This window comes from Halichoerus grypus, chromosome 15 (assembly GCF_964656455.1).
Source record: "Halichoerus grypus chromosome 15, mHalGry1.hap1.1, whole genome shotgun sequence".
NCBI lineage: Eukaryota > Metazoa > Chordata > Mammalia > Carnivora > Phocidae > Halichoerus > Halichoerus grypus.
Window position 1 is genome coordinate 56,664,844 of NC_135726.1, and position 22,983 is coordinate 56,687,826.

The window sequence follows — 22,983 nt, forward strand, 5'->3', positions numbered from 1 at the left end:
GAGAGAGACACAGCGAGAGAGGGAACACAAGCAGGGGGAGAGGGAGAAGCAGGCTTCCCACAGAGCAGGGAGCCCGATGCAGGGCTCGATCCCAGGACCCTGGGATCATGACCTGAGCCAAAGGCAAATGCTTAACAACTGAGCCACCCAGGAGCCCCTGTGATTAGATTTAAAAAGCATTTTTTTTTTTTTAAAGCATGCCTTAATTTCTAGTTAAAACAATATGGTACTGAGGCCACAATTCACTGAAATAGAATGAAAAGTAGAGTTATTTAAATAAAATCTACTCAGGAAAACATAAGAAACAAATAATAAAAAATAGATTAGGGTATGAAGAAAAACATAAAAACTTGGTAAATCCAAACCCCATTATCTCCATTGTAATATTAAACATAAATAAACCAAATGTTCCTAGCACTGCCAAACTTTGCTTGAATATACCCCATTGGAATTTTCCTAGAGCTATAACGAAAACCGGAGGAAAGAACTGGAAAAAACCAAAAACAAAAACAAAGAAACAAAAACACACCTCATGTAGTGATAACCAATCAAACAACCAGCATGGCAATATATCATACAGAATAATCTTTAACACTAAAGGAGTTTGTCACTGTTACTCATAGTGTTTTCAATACCTAAATATATGCCATTTCAATATTCTAAGTGAAGAATAACAATCTGTTAGTATGTGTGCGTATCTACACACATATATGTAAAAATACACACACAGGTACATATAGGGAAACCTTTATTTTTCACTCATGAGACATTAAAACAATCATCACAGATAGCTGGTATCATCAACATGGTGAACAAGGTCCAGTGGGTGGCTCAATCAGGTAAGTGTCTGACTCTAGATTTCAGCTCAGATCACGATCTCGGAGTTGTGAGACAGAGCCTCGCAGCTGGCTCCCACATCCTGCACCAAGCTGGGCATGAAGGCTCACTGAGATTCCCTCTCTCCCAATCAAAAAAAAAAAAAAATGGTGACATACTTAGTTCCCACTTCAATACTTTTCTTTTCTTTTTTTTTCTTTTATTTATTTACTTCAGTGCGAGAGAGAGAGCGAATTCGAGCATGAAGGGGGGAAGGGCAGAGGGAAAAGCAGACTCCCCATTGAGGAGGCAGCCTGACTCAGGGTTGGACCCCACGACCTCAGGATCATGGCCTGAGCTGAAGGCAGATGCTTAACCAACTGAGCCACCCAGGCGCCTCCCCCCACTTCAGTACTTTTCATAATAAGCTCAACTAGCAATTATTCACATACGACATCACTGGGCAATTCTCAGTGCTCAGGGGTGAGGTTGAAACACACCCCCTGGACCACAGAGACCAAGAAGGAAAACATTAGAAGGGTAAGAGGAGCAATTTCAGGTTGATCACAATGCACTTCCCCGGGACCAGCACAGTGCCCCACCATGAGGGACCAGCAGGAACTATAATTGTTCCACTAAGAAAAAGAGAGCCCATAGTTGGGCACCCAGTATTCCCCAAATGGCAATCCACTTCCTGGATGGCCACGTAGGCCTCATCTCAATGGGATCTCTGGGGGAACCTGTGGTGCTGGACACTGGGGATCCTACAGACATGGAGAAGGTGGGTAGGACTTACAGCAACCAGTGCTCAGATCTCGGAAGACTCCCGGACCAGACTGTGTTCTACCTTGCAGTCACACCCATTCAGAGATCCCAGTAACTCTGCCCTCTTGTAGGGCTGAGATAAACGCATCTGGTCAAGGAGCTTTGCAGCAGCTATGCCCGAGTTGGGTCTCCAGCCAACAGGCTGAGCTAGAGCATAGAGGCCATTCTATGACCCTACCTGGGAAGGCATGCAAGTTGGAAGTCACTTCCCACTGCTGAGCACAGCCTCTAGTCCCCGCGCCCTCCACCATCAAGCGTGAACAAAGACCCTGGGCACCACAGAGCCTATCTTATAGGCCTATGGGGAGAGAGCCAAGCCAGCAACACTGCCCAAGTGTTGAGTATAACCTTGACTCTGCAGGACCAGGGAGCTTGAACAGCGAACCAGGGCAGTCTCAGAGTGAAGCCTATTGTACTGCCCAGCAACAGAGAATGGCCTTCAGTCCTGCCAAATGTTTGAGCATAACGTCTGCTCCCACCTTAGAGGGACCTGCCAGCACTGGCGTGGAAAACACTCGGGAGCCCACAGCTCCAAATGCACACGTCTGCCCTCTGTGAACATAGGAAGAAGGATTCCAAGAAAAATCTGGACCAGAGAAATCTTTCCAATTTTCAAACGCACACAGGCTATTTGGTTATATTTCAAAGTTCAATATTCACATTCAAATAGTGAGGATTCAGCATGAAACGTGACTTACGGGCTACCGTTCTCATGAAGAATAAAGTCCGACATGTCCATTTTCATAGTGTGTACAATGGCAGCAGTCATGTGTGAGCTACACTCTCAATAGTACTTCCACACTATCCTTATTAAAAGCACCATAATGTCCCAGCAGTTACAAAAAGGAAGAAAAGCTATTATATATAAATGCAGGGAAAATTAATCACAAATAATTTGAGGTTTAAGGTCACTGAGGAAAAGAGATTATTAGTGGTATCATCCCACTGCTTTAACAAGTACGAGTGACCCTTGAATAATGCAGGGGTTCAGCTTACTCACCACCCATGAAGTTGAAAATCCGTGTATAACTTTGACTCCTTAACACTTAATAGCCTACTGTTGACAAGAACAGTCAATTTAATCTATCAAAAACAGTCAATTAATACGTATTTTATATGTGTGTTATATGCAGTATTCCTACAATAAAGGAAGCTCAGGAGAAGAAAATTGTTAAGAAAATCCGAAGGAAGAGAAAATATATTTACGATACTGTATTATAAATAAATCTGACCACAGTGGACCATACTTCAAACCCATGTTGTTCAAGGGTCAAGTGTACTTTGTGTTACCGTCTGTTTACCTGCAACCTTGATGAAGCTGGGGTAGGCTAAGGATGTGTCGAATAACGTTTCTTCTATTACAATCAGTGTTAACACATTAAAATTCATTCAGTGTTATTAATTAAATATATTAAGTTCAAACACACTGTAAACAAACCACTGAAAAATCACTATATAGATATCTTTGGTCAAAATGCCCATTACATCACTCAAGAACCATCCCTGTTCACCTGATAGAATGATCTGTGAGTTGTGTTTTTCATGCTTTTCAACTGAGGCTAATTATTTAGTAAATGAGGATTTACAGTAATTTTACACCCTTTTAGGGCAGAGTTAGCTATACTTTCCTCAGTTATCTGTGAATATTTCTTTTATTTCAACTGAATAACAAACATTTACAAGTATCAACTGCTATGATGATGAAGATACATCCAGCTTTAAATAACCTACCACTGTATTCTCCTTAAACAGCAAATGACAAAACTACTTAAAATTTAGAATGTTTGTGTTTTACTTTAATGCAAATAATAATGCCCTGAATCCTTACTTCATCAGGAATCATTTCACTCTTATATGTCAACCACACACATCTCCATGTGGACTTTCCTCATATATTTCATGCTATAGCCTCCTTAATGTTGCATGGAAAAGTAGGTTATGAATGAATTCCCCATCACAGTGCCCTCATGTTGCTGACACAGCAAGAACCAAATCATTTTGCATGCACACAAGCAATAAAGGCTTAACATGAGTTGATTTCAGAGTAAAATTAATATTTGCCATGCAAAATATCGCAAATATAGTCAAAAGAAAAAGGAGACACACTGAAACTAATAATCCTTCTCCAGGTATCTATCCCCCCTTGATCCTTTCAGGCATATTAACAGACACAGTTCACCATTGGATAACACAGGTTTGAACAGCGTGGGTCAATTTATACATAGATTTTTTTCTTTTTTTTGAATATAGTGTAGTACTATAGACATGTTTTCTCTTTGTTACGATTTCCTTAATATTTTCCTTCATTAACCTTACTTTATTATAAAAATATTGTATAGGATACAGACAACATAAAAAGAAGGGGATGATTAACTATTCATATTCTAGGTAAGGTTTCTGGTCAACAATAGGCTATTTCTTTAAAAAAAGATTTTATTTACTTATTTGAGAGAGAGAGCAGGAGGAGGGGCAGAGGGACAGGGACAAGCAGACTCCATGCTGAGCAGGGAGCCTGATGCAGGACTCGATCACAGGACCCTGGGATCACGACCTGAACCAAAGGCAGACGCTTAACCGACTGAGCCATCCAGGCGCCAGCCAAACAATAGGCTATTTCTATGGAAAAGTAGGTATGGTTTTGAGTTTTGGGGACTCAAACGGTGACTGGGTGGCTCAGTCAGTTAAGCGTCCACCTGAGGCTCTGCCTTCGGCTCATGTCATGATCCTGGGGTCCTGGGATGGAGCCACGCTTTGGGCTCCCTACTCAGCGGGGAGCCTGCTTCTCCCTCTCCCTCTGTGCCCCCCACACCCCGGTGTTCTCTGTCTCAAATGAATAAAATCTTTCAAAAAAATTACACACAGATTTCCCCTTCTGGAGGGGGTTGGTACCCCTCCAGCCTGCATTGTCCAAGGCTAAAATGTAATTGATCTGAGAGTTTAAACTTTGGATTTTTATCTGTAATAAATACTCTGATTTCTAATGTCTAAAATGTGGTACTGACTTATTGCTTTCTACTGTGAATGTTCTTATTTAGATTTCCTTTCTACTGCATACTTTGCAAATTGTTATCTTTAATATTTTTATCCTTTATGAAGACTCTGTATATTAAACACAAAGGTCACTCATCAATCAGTACATTTCTAGGATTTCTATCCACTATGCTTTCTCTGATGCTGAGTAAGGGTTCAGTTCCAGGTAAAGACTTTGCCACCATTCTTGACATTTGTAAGGTACCCCCAGGATATATTATCTCACGCTGAATACTTCTGATTATGAATTAAATTCCTTGCCACATTCTTTACATTTGTAGGGTTTCATACAGTATGCACTCTATGAAGTTCAGAAGTGTGTAGTTCTGGGCGCCTGGGTGGCTCAGTTGGTTAAGCGACTGCCTTCGGCTCGGGTCATGATCCTGGAGTCCCGGGATCGAGTCCCACATCAGGCTCCCTGCTTGGTAGGGAGTCTGCTTCTCCCTCTGACCCTCTCATGCTCTATCTCATTCTCTCTCTCAAATAAATAAATAAAATCTTTAAAAAAAAAAAAAAAAAAAAGAAGTGTGTAGTTCTGCTTAAAGACATCGCCACAATTTTTTTTTTTTTACATTTGTTGGCATTGTCCCCACTATGTATTCCCTTATACTGATAAGTTTTGAGTGGTAAAGGTTTTGCACATTGTTTACATTTGTAATATTTCTTCCCATTATGAAATGCCTGCTGTCCAGTGAATCTTGAAGACAGTTAAACGGTTTGCCGCACTTATTACATTTTTAAGTCTTCTCTTCAGTAAGGATACAATGATGTACAATAAGATTTGAGCTTTCATACACAACTTTCCCACATTTATTACTATAATACTGGTTCTATGGAAACTGAGCTCTCTGATGTTTAATAGGATTTGACCCTTGATTGATGTTTTTCCCAGATTCACTGCATTGTTAAGTTTTGTCTCTCTTATAGGCACCTCCATAATTATAAAAGTTAGAGCCCTGACTAAAATCTTCCTAAGTTCTGGGGTGCCTCGGTGGCTCAGTTGTTAGGCGTCTGCCTTCAGCTCAGGTCATGATCCCAGGGCCCTGGGATTGAGCCCCGCATCGGGCTCCCTGCTCCGCGGGAAGCCTGCTCCTCCCTCTCCCACTCCCCCTGCTTGTGTTCCCTCTATCACTGTGTTTCTCTCTGTCAAATAAATAAATAAAATCTTTAAAAATAAATGAATAAAATAAAATAAAATCTTCCTAAGTTCACAACACCTTGAAACCTTGCTCCAAATTAAGAATTGTGTGAGATAAGTATTACAAAGTGATGTCTGGATAAAGACCCTCCAGTGTACATCTAAACTGGAAACTTTCCAACAAGGAGGGATTATGTGTTGGTGGAAGTGTAACAAACCCTCTGGAAAGCACTTCTCAAATCAATCATATTTAGACATTTTATCTCCCCTTTAAACATCTAACATTCTGAAATTTGTCAGTTAACGATGAAACCAATCTTGTATTTGAAATCGTTTGAATGATTACTTTTAGTTTGGACTAGGTGACTTTCCAGAATTTCCAAATACCGTTCAAAAAAATATGTATGTTTAAAAAATGGATTATCATCCCTGGGTTCAAAAACATTGTTCTGCAAATATAACTGACTTAAGGTGACGTTTTCCCCGAATATTTTATATCCCTGATCTCTTGTGGCAGTAAGGATTTCATTATAGTAATTGTCACAATATGGTTATATCCATCATAATGTCCTTCATTACCCCCCATCACATTCCCAGTCATTCATCAGTATAAATACTTATTTCCACAGCTTCCACATCTTCCCATATCACTCTACAAACTGAATCTCCTTTCCCTGTCTTTGCCAACAGGCCCTGGGTGTTATGGAAAGACACGACTAAAAGATACAAAATAAGTTACCACACTTAGGACACTGACATGCATATATGTTAAAATGCTCATGTGTAGAACTGATACTCATCACAGCACATCAGCAGAAGGGAGAAATAGGAACCACCAGGACTGTGCTCCTCCATGGAGACAAAAACGGAACAACTTACCTTTTAGACTGCTCCAGAAGCCAGTTAGGAGAACACAGCACCCCAGGTAAGTACAAAGGAAGAGCCTCATCAAAGAGACAAGGAAAGCTTGTGACACTTGCCCACAATAGCCACTCACCCTCCTAGACACTCCATGGCAACACTGTGAGAAAACTCTTACCTCTCCTCAGGAAAGAAACAAATGAGTGACCTATATGTTCAACGATCTGGCTTCCTGGCTGCTGCCTGAGGGACTTGTTTCTGTCATGCATGACATGGGAGGCAGAGGAAATGAGAGCACCATCTGGATGCAGTGTGGTGGCTGCTCAGACCAGAGGTGAGCATTTTTTCAACCAATGGAGAGAACACAGAGCTGAAGACAAACAGAGAGGAAGCTATCACGGACATAAAGTAGTAACTACAGTTTTAAACTTGGGAAATTACAAAAATTCAGAAATGATAAATGTCCAGAACATGTGTGAGAGGTCCCAGAATTACTATTATTTGTGTTCCTCTCTGCAAAGCAAGTCCATAATCTTGGGCTCAGAGGCTGCTTTTTTAAAATCCACATATGTCAACAAAATATAATAAAGCATAGGGCGCCTGGGTGGCTCAGTCGTTAAGCGTCTGCCTTCGGCTCAGGTCATGATCCCAGGGTCCTGGGATCGAGCCCCACATCGGGCTCCCTGCTCGGGGGGAAGCCTGCTTCTCCCTCTCCCACTCCCCCTGCTTGTGTTCCCTCTCTCGCTGTGTCTCTCTCTGTCAAATAAATAAATAAAAAACCTTAAAAAAAAAAAAAAAATATATATATATATATATATAATAAAGCATACAAAGAAACAGAAAAATGTGTTCCAAACAGAGGAATGAAATAAATCTCCAAAGCTGGCCTTAAATTAATAAAGAACTATTATTAGTGGCCTAACAAAGAATTCATATAACCATCATAAAGATGTTCACGGAGGAAGAAAACAGATAGTTAACTAAATGGTATCAGGGAAACTATGCATGACCAAAATGAAAATCCAAACAGACAGAAAGTATAACAACAATGAACCAGAAATAGGGAGCTGAAGAGAACAGTCACTGAATTTAAAAATACACCAAGGGGTCAGCCATAGACTTGATTAATCAGAAGAAAGAATCAGACATCTTAAAGACACCTTATTTTAAATTCTCTACTGAAAGGATCAAAGAAAAATGTAGAAAAGGACAGAGTCTAAGGGACTCATGGGAGACCAACAAGTGGACCAATATGTACATTAAGGGGACCCCATAAGGAGAGGAGAGTGAAGGGGGCAGAGTTTACATGAAAAACTAAAGGCTTGTACATCCCACGTATGTGGCAAGAGACTAATTCAACAAGCTCAGTAAATTCAAAATAGGATAAATCTCAAGACATGAACACAGTGACACATCATAATTAACTTATCACAAATCACAGGTGAAAAGAAAATTCTGAAACAGCATGACAAAACCAACCATCTTGTACAAGAGAGCTTTGTAAGATTAGTAGTGGGATTCTCAGCAGACCTGACAGGAAGAACTACATGGGAAAATATATTCACATACTGAAAGATCAAAAAATAGCCACCAAGAATACTTTACCTGGCAAAGCAGTTCTCCATGAATGTAGAAATGAAGACTTTCCCAAGTAAAAACCCCTCTAAGTTTACCAGAAGACCTGTCCTACAAGAAACGTTAACGGAAGTCTTTCCAGGTGAAATAAAAGGATTTTGAACAGTAACTGAAACCACATGACAACATAAAGCTCTCAGCTAAACGTAAATATTTACACAATTACAGAAACTGTAGTGTTGTAATGAGGTAGCACATGTCACTTTTATTTCTGCAATAGAATTTTTTTTATATAAAAGCATAAAATCATAAACCTAGGTAACAAAGTACACCACATAAAAGATAGAATTTGTGATATTGGTAACAAAGTGGGTGCAGGGGTGGAGATGATAAGTAGAAGAGTTTTGTATGCAAATGACAAGAGCACTTAAAAATGGTTTGTTATACCTTTAAAATGTTTTAAGTAATCTCTAATGTAACTATTATGAAAATAAGTACAGAGAAGACACAAAAGTTAGTGAGGATGGTATCAAAGCATATCATGGGTATAACACCACAATTAAGGATATAATGTAATACCAAAATTTGATTCAGAGGTATAAAATGTTTAAAAATTACACTGAATTCACAAGAGGTGTTTCTCTCATGCAAAGGGAATATAAATTCACCAACAGCTGATGAAATTAATTCTATTATTATAACAACTCACCTAGACATGATACAACACTCACTGAACACTAACCAATAAAACAAATTCACAAGATGAGTCATAATCAAAGTATGCATGGGTGGTATTTATACAGACAAATACATACATAATTTTATTGATAAAGGGCATAAAGCTCATTCATATGTGAGATAAACTCACACTGTCTTGAAATCTACTGAGTTGAAAATTGTCATCCTATAATAAAATACACAGGCAACAACAATAGCACAACTAAATAATGTTGTGGAGGGTCCCATACAGAAGTAAGCACATTATTATGAAATTGCAAAAGCAGAATAAGACAAAATTTAACCCAAGTAAGTCTACATAAAAATACATGAATTTTTGAAAGGAAACCTTCTATATAAGCGTAATTTTAACCTGTGACTATGTACCCATGAAAAACAAGTATTTTGAATTACTGTCATGCCTAAATTGACAGTAAAATTATAAAGAATATTCATTAAAATCAACCATGAATAGCTCTAATAGAAAATCTTATGAATGAGCACTTAAAAGACATTAAAAATGTATTATGTTATTAACCTGTCCCACCTCTTATACAAAATACAAGGCTGTAATCCATTCTTTAGAAACAAGCAGGCTGGGGTGCTGGGTGACTCAGTAGGTTAACATCCAACTCTTGATTTCACCTCAGGTCACAATCTCAGGGTTGTGGGATTGAGCCCCTCAGGTAGTCTGTTTAGGGTTCTCTCCTTCTACCCCTCCCCATACTAGTGCTGGCTCGTTCTCTGTCTGTCTCTCATAAATAAATAAATTTTAAAAAAGAACCAAGCACCCGAAGAAATACCCTTCATTTTGAAATATAGAGTATCAAAATTGTAAAATATGCCAGCAATCACTTTGTAAAAAATAAATACTGGGAATTAAATTCGGATACATTCTGAGGAAGAAAAGCCTAACAGTAAATTTCTCCTAAAGTAAAATTAAATTTATAAACAAAACTTTTTTTAAAATATGGGGATTTTACTAATTATCCACCTCACTTCTTAGCAGCATACGCCCATGTCATGTCACAACTATTCATATAAAAAAATTAGAGATGAATCTGACATATAACTAATAAAGTGAAAACACACGACAAAAATCACAACTTCATATCATACAAAACTATAAAATGATGCAATTATTAATAAAATAACAACTGAGACTTTATTATAGGCTGCAAGTTCTAAGTTCTAAATGTTCTAGCTCCCTTATGGCATTAATTTATAATTTATGTAGGAATTCTAGGACACAAAAAGATACATTATTTCACCACTGAGGAATGCAACACAGAGTGGAACTTTCTAATATTAGTCAATACAAAGAAAAATGAACCTTTGAAGGGAAATAAGGGATTAGATTTTCTCATTTTAGGGAGGTGCTTTATTATCTGATGAGATTACTGAGTCTCAATTTTGTTCAATTAAAATTAAAGCCTCCATAACATTGGAAAGCATAAACCAGAAAACACCAGATATCTATCAACAGTGTTCCCATGATTTCTGCACCAAACCCCAGTATTCCACTGCTATCATGACACACCTCTCATACGAGGCAAAACAGAACTTAGAAAAGGCTTAGCATAGAGCTCCTCAGAAATAGGGAGATTTCCCAGGGCCCTCACGGCAATGGAGAAGCTCTCAGACTATGGAAGCCGCCCGCTCCCAGGGTAGTTGCCTGGCCCTCCCTGTGGATGTGATGGACCATCACTGGAGCTGAAGGAGAATCTTTAGAGAATGTGTAAGAGCTTGATAATGTTGGACAGCAGATGTCCCTCTGTGAGAGGGAGAGAAATAAAACTAGGCTTCTCAAACTAATTTCCATTCAAGGAGAGCTACTTAAAACACACTTTAAGGTCAATCTTCCTGCTTCACATTTGGACCTCACCTCCGTCATCTGCTTCATTCAGTCTCACCTACCTGGGTGGAAGGCTACTCTCTTCTTTCTCTTCATATCCCAGAGCTCCTTCTCTTGCTCCAAAAAGAGGACCAGGTTTGGCTTCCACACAACGAGATCTGTTTAATAGAAAAAAGTATTGCTGGAGATTCTAACTTTCAATCCAAAATTGTGCTCAGCAGAGAAGAGAGGACATTGTAGAATTCTAGAAAATTATTTCCCAAATGCTGTTAACCAACAGTCCCTTTAGAACACACAGTAGGGGTTTCGAATATTCACATTATGACCTCCACTTCCAAGTACTATTGATACAATAATAAAGAGTAATAATTGGAGTTTAGGATGTAGGCAGTACCATTTTATGTCACTGAATATGTAGAATTACCACAAATCTACAGAATTGATGGTATTACCCTAAGGAAAGGGGAAGCTAAAGCTGAAAAGGAAATATCATGAAAATTTTTCTCTACAAACCCCTACTGATTTCCCTTATTGCCTGGATCTGAATTCCAGTCGTGCAAAGACTCTTGGAAGAGATGGTTTTCAAAGGAAGGAACAAATCCGAGTGTGGTTTGGAAATATGGAAAAAGCCATCCTCACCTAGGAAGAGGAGGTGTCCGTAGTTCTCTAACATCACATCCCTGTACAATTGCCTCTGAGTATGTATGGTTCAGGCATCCCCACTCCTCCTGAGAGTCTGACGGCCACATCGCTGAATGTCAGCACTGGTGAGCACAGAGGCCGACGCGGGGCTCAAGCCCATGACCCATGAGATCGTGACGTGAGCCAAACTCACGAGTCTGACACTTCAGCTACTAAGCCACTCCGGTGGGCCTCTGAATTAGATTCATATTCTGATTTACTCTAGGGCAGCAACAAGAACTCAGAAGTTCTGCTGTGTCCCTCAGTGTGCCTCACGCACTGGTATCAATTTGCTTATCACTACAGCTGATGTCAACTTCTTTTACTTGGCTTGGTGCTCTCTGCCCGATTCCTCCTATATAACGTGATTTATCTCTTAATCATTCATAATGATTGGATGGATTTACTGAAAGATGTGCAGAATCCATCACATTCAAACGAGAAACTCCTTTCTTCTGAGTTCCTCTTTGCTTGTGGTTTCCGATGGAAAATGAAAGCTCTCTTCTGTGCACTGAAGATTCTGACTTGTGGGAGTGTTGGTTCTAAGTCAATGAGGCCTCCAAGTTGTAAGATTTCACTGTATTTCACACTCACGTCACAGACACATTCTTTTGTTTACTTATTTGTATTTTCCAGAAAACATGAATCATATAGTTAACATACTGAAGTGTCCCTGTGTCCAAAGCTGTGACTTTTCATATGGGTACATAAACTTATTCTATTTCACGTGGCACAGAGTACAACACAGAATGGCATATACCATCAATGCACCATTTGTTGTCACGAGCGAACACCGTGGTAGCAGAGAGACTGTACCTCTAAAACGGACACTAGGGAGAGCAATATATCATGGACTCTTGAGAAACAGAGAAATGTTCTGTTACTGGGAAGTTACATGCACAGAGAATACACCTGACCAAATGGGTCTGACAAGTTGCAAACTTTCTGCATCCTATGACTGTTACTGGTGTTCTCCTGAAAAAAGCAAGTCCATGAAGACTAGGAGACCTAGGCTGTTTAAATTCCCAAATCTCAAAAGATCAAAAATCATACAAAGAAGAAAAACAAGGCACGCTGAAAGAAACAAAATACATCTGCAGAAATTGGCTGTAGGTAATGGACATCTATATTACCTGATACACAATTAAAATAACCATCTAAATGATGATTAAATGGCTAAAAGAGTTAAACAAAATATTCAAACTACATTAGAACAAAATCAAAGTATCAATGAGACAGAAAGTACAATCAAGGAACAAACAAAAAATGAGAGCTGACAGTAGTACAACAATAACTACACCTGAAACTTCACTAGCGGTTAATGACGACTTGATCAAGCAAAATAAAGAAAGAAAAAGCCTGAAGATAATTCACTAAAATTATGAAGTTACAGGGAGCACAAAATAAAAATGTAGACAAGGGACAAATGCCTGAGGGACTCACGGGACACCATCAAGGAGACCAATATACACATCAAGGGGACCCAATGAGGTAAAGAGAAAGAAAAGGGGGCAGAGAGCTTATATGAAGAATTAATGGCTTATATGTCCCTCATCTGAGGAAAGAAACAGGCCTAAAATATCAAGCAGCACAATGAATTCCAAATAAAATAAACTGAAAGATATCCACACAGATACACAATATAATCAAACTATCAAGAATCACAAACAAAAAGAAATTGAAAAGGAACAAGAATAAGCAACTCAGGGTGTACAACAGAGCTTCTACAGCATTATCAATAGATTTCTCAGCAACAGCCTCATATAAAGAAAACAGTATACAATCTATTAATAGTCATGAATGAAGCAAATTACCAAGAATACTCCGTCAAAATGAAGGACAAGTAAAAAATTTCCCAGAGAACTACCTGTTACAATTTCAGCACCATTAGACTAGCCCTACAGAAAATGCCGCGATATCGTACACACAGAGAATTTTCTAACACTGTCATACTGTATGTAGCACAAATCACTTTATTACACAAAAAAGAATCAGAAAAAGAAGAATGTCTAGCCCAAGAATGAGCAGAGGGGAGGAAATTTTAACATGCAACATAAATCAACAAAAGAAGATACAGCAAAGGGCACCTCAGTAGCTCAGTCAGCTGGCGTCCAGCTCTTGATTCCGGCTCCTGTCACAATTTCAGGGTCGTGGGATTGGGCCCCACAAAAGGCTCTGTGCTCAGTGTGGAAGTCTGCTTGGGGTTCTCTCTCTCCCTCTCCCTCTGTCCCTCCCTCTGTCCCTCCCCCTCTGTCCCTCCCCGTTTTCGGTCTCTAAATAAATAAATAAGTAAATAAACAAAATATGTGAAGAAATAGGATATGGAAAAAATAAAAAGCCATCAACAAAACAAAGAGTTGGTTTTCTGAAAAGATCCAGAAAAATGACACACCCTTTACTAAATCAAGTAAAAATAACAGAAGACTCAACTAAAACCACATTAAAACTGATGCCGGGGGCGCCTGGGTGGCTCAGCTGGTTGGAGACTGCCTTCGGCTCAGGTCATGATCCTGGAGTCCCGGGATCGAGTCCCTCATCGGGCTCCCTGCTCAGCGGGGAGTCTGCTTCTCCCTCTGACCCTCCCCCCTCTCATGTACTCTCTTTCATTCTCTCTCTCAAATAAATAAAATCTAAATAAATAATGAATGAATGAATGAATGAATGAATGAAACTGATGCTGGGACACCTGGGTGGCTCAGCTGGTTAAGCATCTGCCTTCAGCTCAGGTCATGATCTCAGGTTCCTGGGATGGAGCCCTGTATCAGGCTCCCTGCTCAGCAGGAAGTCTGCTTCTCCTCTGCCTGCCACTCCCCCTGCTTCTGCTCTCTCTCTGGCAAATAAATAAATAAAATCTAAAAAAAACAAAACAAAACAAAAAACTGATGCCATAGAAATAATAACTGTAAGAGGCGATAAAGAAAAATTATATGCCGACAAATGGATACCAAAAACCATGTGTATAAATTTCATAAAAGATACAATCTGTTAGGGGCGCCTGGGTGGCTCAGATGGTTAAGTATCTGCCTTCGGCTCAGGTCGTGATCTCCAGGTCCTGGGACAGAGCCCTGTGTCAGGCTCCCGGCTCAGCGGGGAGTCTGTTTCTCCCTCTCCTTCTGCCTCTCGCCCTGCTTGTGCTCTGTCTCTCTCTCAAATAAATAAATCTTAAAAAAAAAAAAGATCCAATCTGTACTCTATCATGACCAAAAAAAACAAAAAACAAAAAACAAAAACAAAACAAAACAAGAAAACACCTCACAACAGACCTACAACTACTAAATAGATAGAAAAAAGTAACCAAAAACTCTGAAACTGTCTAACCCAGACGAATTTTTGGCTAATTCAAGGAAATATTCAATGAAAACTTACATCAAACTTCAAACACTAACAACGTATGAAGAGAAGAGAAATTATCGGATCCCTTTCTATGACACCAGCCTTATCCAGATATCAAAGCCAAAGACACTACAGGTAAAGAAGAATACAGACTACTACCCAAGATGAATATTCGTGCAAAAGTCCACAATAAAATACAGCAAACTGAGAGGCGCCTGGGTGGCTCAGTTGGTTAAGCATCGGACTCTTGGTTTCCACTTAAGTCATTATCTCAGGGTCTTGAGATCCAGCTCCTTTGGACTTAGCGCTCAACAGGGAGCCTGCTTGGGATTCTCTCTCCCTCTCCTTCTGCCCCTTCCCACTGCTTGTTCTATAAATACATACATACATACATACATACATAAGACCTTTAATAAAATATAAAATAAAATACAAGGAGCTGATGGCAAAAGCACATTTTAACATTCTAAAGCATGAACAAGTGGGAATACTTCCTCAAATTCAAGAGTTTCAACATACTGAAAACAATATGTAAGACATCCCGTTAACAGAATAAAGGTCAAAAATAACACCACTTGAACTGATGTGGAAAAAGAATTTGACCATATTCAACACTGTTTCATGATAAAGACACTCAACAAAATAGAAAGAGAAGGTAACCACCTCAATGTAGTAAAGGCCATATATGAAAATCCTAAAGGTAACATCATACTCTAGTTAAAGACTGAAAGCTTTTCTTCCATGATCAGGTAGAAAAGAATAAAGTAAATTCAACACTTCCATTCAACATACTACTTGATATTTTACTTAGAACAATTAGATGACAAAAATAAATAAAAGGCATCCAAATTGGAAAAGAAAAAGTAAAATTATTTCTGTTCACAGATGATATACTCTTATATATAGAAAAGCCAAAAGAATCCACATTTTAAAAACTTTTTTAGGGGTGCCCGGGTGGCTCAGTTGGTTAAGCAGCTGCTTTCAGCTCAGGTCATGATCCCAGGCTCCTAGGATCAAGCCCCATGTCAGGCTCCCTGCTCAGCGGGAAGTCTGCTCCTCTCTCTCTCTCTCTCTCTCTCTACCCCTCCCCCTGCTCATGCTCTCTCTCTCTCAAATAAATATTTTTTAAAATAAATAAATAAAATAAAAACCATTTAAAACTCAAACAAATTTTACAAAGTTTCAAAATACAAGGTCAACATGTAAAAATTAGTTGATTCTACTAAAAAAAACCACCAAAAAATTAAGAATATAATTACATTTATGGTAGCATCACAAAGAATGAAATGCTTAAGATTTAACATGACAGAGATAAAATCTTATGTGATGAAAATTATAAAATATTGCAGAGGTAGCTAAAGACAAAATAAGTAGGAAAACATCTATGGTGTTGGATTAAAATCTAATGGTATTGGATTAACATACATAATATTATTAAGATGTCAATAGTACCCAATGTGATGGACAGGTTCAATGCAATCTCTCTCAAAATCCCGATGACATTTTTGCCAAAAGGATCAAAACCCATATTATAACATTCATACAGAATGTCACAGAATATCACGTATCCAGAATCTTTTTTTTTTTTTAAGATTTTATTTATTTATTTGACAGAGAGAGACACAGCGAGAGAGGGAACACAAGCAGGGGGAGACGGAGGGGGAGAAGCAGGCTCCTCGCAGAGCAGGGAGCCCGATGTGGGGCTCGATCCCAGGACCCTGGGATCATGACCTGAGCCTAAGGCAGACGCTTAACGACTGAGCCACCCAGGTGCCCCCAGAATAATCTTTTTTTAAAAAGATTTTATTTATTTATTTGTGAGAGAGACAGAGAGAGCGAGAGAGCACAAGCAGGGGGAGCGGCAGGCAGAGGGAGAAGGAGCCTAATGTGGGGCTCGATCCCAGGACCCTGGGATCATGACCTGAGCCGAAGGAAAACACTTAACCGACTGAGCCACCCAGGCGTCCCACATATCCAGAATAATCTTGAAAATGATCAGTACCTTGGAGACATCACACTTCCTGATGTTAACCATATTACAAAGCCAGAGTAAGCAAAATAATATAAGAGGCATGATAAATAAGGAACACTGGAACAGAACAAAGAGCTCAGATATAAACTCTCATTTCAAAGGAACTTCAACAAGACCTCCTGCCTATACCACAGAATAGATAAAAGACAGCATCTTAAAACAATGGTGTTGAGAAAATCAGATGCCTACATGATAAGAATGATGATGGACTCCTACTCAAGACCATACACAAATATTAACTCAAAATGGGTCGAACACTTAATTAAACATAAACATGTAAATATAAAGCTCCTAGAAAAAAAAAGATAGAGAAAAAGCTACGTGATTTTTGATTTGACAATGATTTTTTAGATATGACACCCATGTTGGAGGCAACGAAATTAAAAATAAACCAGTGAGATTATAACAAACATAAAAACTTGTACACAGTAAAGGAAAGAATGGAGTGAAAACAGAAACTACAGATGGGAACAAATTTTTGCAAAGCACCTGTGTGTAAAAAGGTTAATATCCAGAATTTATAAAGTAATGATACAACACAACATCCGTAACAACCTGAATGATAAATGGGTCAACCCAAAAGGTACACACATGGCTAAGATGCATATAAAAGATGCTCCAAATCTGATAAATGATTAGTGAAATACAAATGAGAAACAACAAGGTATCACTTCACACGCAAGAGGATGACCATTATGAAACATATCAAAATTAACATGGCTTGGTAACGGATGTGGAGAAGTTAGAACTCATATGCACCATTGCAGGGAAGATAAAATGGTGGAACCAGTGTGAAAAACAGCATGGAGATCCTTCAAAAAATTAAAAACAAAATTATTCTATGTTCTACCCATCCCACTTTTTTGGGTTTATATCCAAAAGAATTCAGAGGAAGATCTGGAATTGGTATTTGCACATCCACATCCACTGCAGCTTGACCCACAAAAGCGAGTAACAGGTAGAATCCACCCAAATGCTAATGGTTAGGTGGATGGACGAAGAAAATGTAGCATACACATACCATGGGATATTTCTCAACTTTGAAAAAGAAACAGGGGCGCCTGGGTGGCTCAGTTGGTTAAGCGACTGCCTTCGGCTCAGGTCATGATCCTGGAGTCCCGGGATCGAGTCCCGCATCAGGCTCCTTGCTCGGCAGGGAGTCTGCTTCTCCCTCTGACCCTCCTGACCCTCCCCCCTCTCATGTGCTCTCTCTCTCTCTCTCTCTCTCTCTTAAATAAATAAATAAATAAATAAATAAATAAAATAAAAAAAAGAAACAGATTTTGTGACATGATACAACTTGGGTAAACCTTGAAAACATTATTTTTAGTGAAATAAATGACTCACAAAGAGACAGATACTATAGGATTCCACTGAGGTGAGACGGATCCATTGTGGTGACTGCTCAGAAAAAAAAGCTGACCGCTTATTCAAGCACTGCAGAGACTGCACAGCTGCACACAAACATCAGGGAAAATAATGTATCATGGGTTCCGAAGAAGAAACAACAGAGCATTTTTTAACTGGGATATTTAAAAAAACTCAGACATTACACATCCCCAGAATATGTTTGACAGGCCCCAGGATTATGCAGGACTATGCAGGCTAATGCACAGTTGAGTGTTATTTTTATTCTCCAGTACAAAGCAAGTCTATAAAGCCTGGGGCCAGAGGCTGTTTTTTATTTAATCCCCAAATCTCAGCAAAAGATCACAGGCATACAAAGAAACAGAAAAATGTGTTCTAATCAAAGGACCAAAATAAAACTCAAGACCGGCTCTAAATTAATAAGGAATATTCATTACCTGACAAAGATTTCAAAATAATGATCACTAAGGTGCTCATGGAGAAAGAGAAAACAAATAGGTACATAAATGATAACTGGAAAACCGTATATGTCCAAAATAAAAATCCAAACAGACAGAAAGTATAAAAAACAACTCAACAGAAATTGGGAGCTAAGAGTTCAATAACTGAATTTAAAAATACACAACCGGGTCAGAAACAGATTTCACCAAGCAGAAGAAAGAATCAGACATATTAAAGGCCCCTTGTTTTAAATTATCCATTGACGGGAACAAAGAAAATATGGAAAAGGACAGAGCCTAAGGGACTCATGGGACACTGACATTGGAGCATTTTACATATTAAGGAGGTCCCCACAAAAAAGAGAGTGAAATGGGGCAGAAAACTTACATGAAGAACTAAGGGTTTACACCTCCCACAATTATGGAAAGAAAGAGACAAATTCAAGTAACTCAGTGAATTCTATGTAGGATAAATGTCAAGACAACACAGCAACACATCATAATTAACGTATCAAAAAGTACACGTGAAAAGAGAATTCTGAAACAGCATGACAAAAGCAATCCATCTTGTACAAGAGAGCGCCTATGAAATTAGTTGGATTCTCAGCAAATCCCAAGAGGTGCATGGGATAATATATTTAAAGCACTGAAAAAAATAAAATAAAATAAAATATATATATATATACACACACACACACACACACCAAGAATACTCTATCTGGCAAAACTGTCCTTTTTTTTTTTTTTTTTTAAGATTTTATTTATTTATTTGAGAGAGAGAATGAGACAGAGAGCATGAGAGAGGGGAGGGTCAGAGGGAGAAGCAGACTCCCCACTGAGCAGGGAGCCCGATGCGGGACTCGATCCCGGGACTCCAGGATCATGACCTGAGCCGAAGGCAGCCGCTTAACCGACTGAGCCACCCAGGCGCCCCCAAAACTGTCCTTCTAATATGGAGAAAAGAAGGCTTTCCCAGGTAAAAACCCTGGAAGTTTACCACTAGATCTGCCCTCCAAGAAACGCTAAAGGGAATTCTTCTACTTGAAGTAAAAGGATTCTAAACACTAACTAAAACCACATGAAAATATAAAGCTCTCGGGTAAATGTAAATATTTACACAAATATAGAATGTGAAGTACAATAATGAGGTAGCACAAATCAATTTTATTTCTGCTACAGAATTTCTTTAAAAATAAAAGCATAAAAATCATAAATCTAGGTTATAGAGTATACAACATAAAAGATAAATTTTGGAAAATCAGTAACATAAAGTGTATACAGGGGTGGTGATCCTAGGTAGCAGAACTCTGGATGCAACTGACAATATCAGTTTTAAATGGTTTGTGATAGGGGCGCCTGGGTGGCTCACTCATTAAGCATCTGCCTTCGGCTCAGGTCATGATCCCGGGGTCCTGGGATCGAGCCCCACTTCGGGCTCCCTGCTCAGTGGGAGGCCTGCTTCTCCCTCTCCCACTCCCCCTGCTTGTGTTCCCTCTCTCGCTGTGTCTCCCTGTCAAATAAATAAATTTAAAAAATCTTAAAAATAAATAAAAATAAATGGTTTGTTATACTTTTAAGAGGTTTTAAATAATCTCCATGGTAGCCACAAAGAAAACACCTACAGAAGACACAAAAATGAAATGAGAATGGTATCAAAGCATTTCATTACAAAAATCAAAGAAACATAAGGGAACACAGTAAGAGAAGAAAAATGGGATAAAATAGCTACAAGATGTACAGAAAACTATTTAAAAATGGCAATAGTAGCTCTTCCCTTTGAGGAATTACTTTCACAGTAAATGGATTAAACTCCTCCGAAGACAGGATGTCTGGGTAGCTCAGTCGTCAAGCATCTGCCTTCGGCTCCGGTCACGATCCCAGGGTCCTGGGATCGAGTCCCACATCGGGCTCGCTGCTCAGTGGAGAGTCTGCTTCTCCCTCTGCCTGCAGCTCCCCCTGCTTGTGTTTCTTTGGAAAAAAATTTTATGCGTGGAATGGCCCGGCTAAGATTGGGATGAAACAGTTTTAAAAGTACACGGGTATAAGATGGACATTCGGCTTTTCACCCCGTCAGAAAGACATAGTTTTCTTGAATTGTTGGTCATCTCTTGGTAAGAAATTGTAAACAAAGTTTTTTTTCCTTTCCTTATCTGCCCAGAAAACCAGAGTTTCTATGTTTTCTATTTATTGGGTCTTTGTTTACTTTAGAAAGTTAAAACTTCTCAATATTATAGGAGATAAGTTCTGCTAACAACTATGTAACGTATGGAACCACTGATTGCCACCCTGGTTAAATAAATAATTACATTTAAAGTTTTTTTTCCCCTAAAGATTTTATTTATTTATTTGAGAGACAGAGTACGCACGAGAGAGAGAAAGAGAGAAGGAGCAGGGGGTAGGGGCAGAGGGAGAGGGAGAAGCTGCTGTGCTTATGTAAATAATTAGACCAAATTTGTTCGACTTGGAATTCTGTTACAAATGAACTAGTGCTCGGGCGCCTGGGTGGCTCAGATGGTTAAGCATCTGCCTTCGGCTCAGGTCGTGATCTCAGTGTCCTGGGATCGCGTCCCGCATCGGGCTCCCTGCTCCTTGGGAGCCTGCTTCTCCCCCCTCTGCCTCTCTCTCTCTCTGTCTCTCATGAATAAATAAATAAAATCTTTAAAAAAAAAAATGAACTAGTGCTCATTTCAGTATCTTTGATGGAAATGAGGGTGATTTTAGAGAGAACCATTATGTTTTAATAACACATGCTTGTGGATGTCAGATTGTAGTTCTGATTATCCCTGCTGGTTTGCCTATAAAATAGGGCTGGATCCTGAACTCTACTGGCTTCCTCAAAAATCTGGTTATGACTCTCCAAACTGAGGTTTCTAATTTTTTCTCATTCTCTTGACTTGGAATCATTGAGAACTACAACCACCCTTTTTCCTGAAGCCCTGCAAACCAAACAACTGAGGTGAACTTCACAGAAACTGCCACACGGCCCATGTTTACACAATCTTCATGCCTGTTGCTGTATGGGCCACTTGGAAAGACCCCCAGAGACATGTGAAGAACAGGCCAGAACAATCTATCGGACTGCCTCTGCCTGTTCCTACTCCACTGGAGGCGGCTTCAAGCCTGACATGTGAAAATCCCCTTACTGGAGGTGCCTGGGTGGCTCAGTTGTTAAGCATCTGCCTTCGGGTCATGATCCCGGGGTCCTGGGATCGAGTCCCACGTCGGGCTCCCTGCTCAGAGGGAAGCCTGCTTCTCCCTCTCGCTCTGCCCCTCCCCACTGTTCATACACACACACTCTCTCTCTCTCAAATAAATAAATAAAATCTAAAAAAAAAAAGAATCCGCCTCCATGACCGCGTCCTGAAATGAGACAACTGTTCAACTGAACTAACCTATTTTGAAGACAAAGACTGGTTCATAAGATAGTAACCAGACTTCTTACCTAAGGCTCAGAGCGGAACATTTAAACTCCAGCTAGAAGGAAACAATGTTGATCTATGATGTTTTTCCAAGAAAAATTTTGTCAAAAGGGGAGATTTTGCAATTGCCACTAACTCCCTCCCAACCTATAATGCATGATTCACTAAAAGACAAGTTGTAGATTTTATATACCAGTATATTCATGATAGTCCTACACTGAAATCCATCCACATGCCCCTTAACAGTAAAATGATGCCATCGACTGTTCTGATATTCACACAATGGAATTGGATCCATCCATTCTGATGAATGATGCACAATAACACGCAGTAGTTCACAAACAACATATGGAAAGAAAAAAACCAAATACAAAAGAATTCCTATGGCCTGATTACATTTATACAAAGTATAAAAATGAAGATAGCAATCTATTGCCTTACATGTTAAAAGAGTGCTGAACTTTGGGCAAAGTCCCTGAGGAGCTAAAGAAAAAGTATTACAGGACCAACAATATTCTCTTTCTTGATCTCAGTGGTTTCTGGAGATGTAATCAGTTGCAATTTTCCATTCAGCTCTTTATGATTTGTACAAATGACTTTATTTTTTTAAAAAAACATACTCATCATGACAAAAAACAACTGGAAGTAAATAGATCAGTGTCACAATACACTTATATAGACAATATATAAAATTAAAGATAGGAAGTAACTTCACACTGTGACTGGTTTTTAAAAGCATGTTCTAATTTTTAGCTTAAATCATATGAGATGCTGAGAACAGAACGTTCCAAGTAACAGAGTAATATGTAGAATTATTTTCTTAAAAAGCACACAGGAAAAGTCAAGAAAGAAGTAACAGACTGGGTATAAGGAAAAGCATAAAAAAATGGATA

At 39.2% G+C, this 22,983-nt stretch overlaps 2 protein-coding genes across 3 annotated transcripts in view; both read right to left on the minus strand.

The window, feature by feature from the left end:
• Positions 1 to 22,983, minus strand: part of LOC118530339 (KRAB domain-containing protein 5-like) — a 160,104-nt gene that overhangs the window by 124,817 nt on the left and 12,304 nt on the right. For both annotated transcript variants that reach the window (XM_078063423.1, XM_078063422.1), the window contains exon 2: positions 10,880 to 10,975. The gene's annotated coding sequence lies outside the window, so the exon portion shown is untranslated. The remainder of the gene's footprint in view (positions 1 to 10,879; positions 10,976 to 22,983) is intronic.
• The window catches only part of LOC118530333 (uncharacterized), a 51,193-nt gene that overhangs the window by 15,832 nt on the left and 12,378 nt on the right, over positions 1 to 22,983 (minus strand). The window contains exon 4 of the mRNA XM_078063410.1: positions 10,880 to 10,975. Coding sequence (XP_077919536.1) covers positions 10,880 to 10,975 — 96 coding nt within the window. The remainder of the gene's footprint in view (positions 1 to 10,879; positions 10,976 to 22,983) is intronic.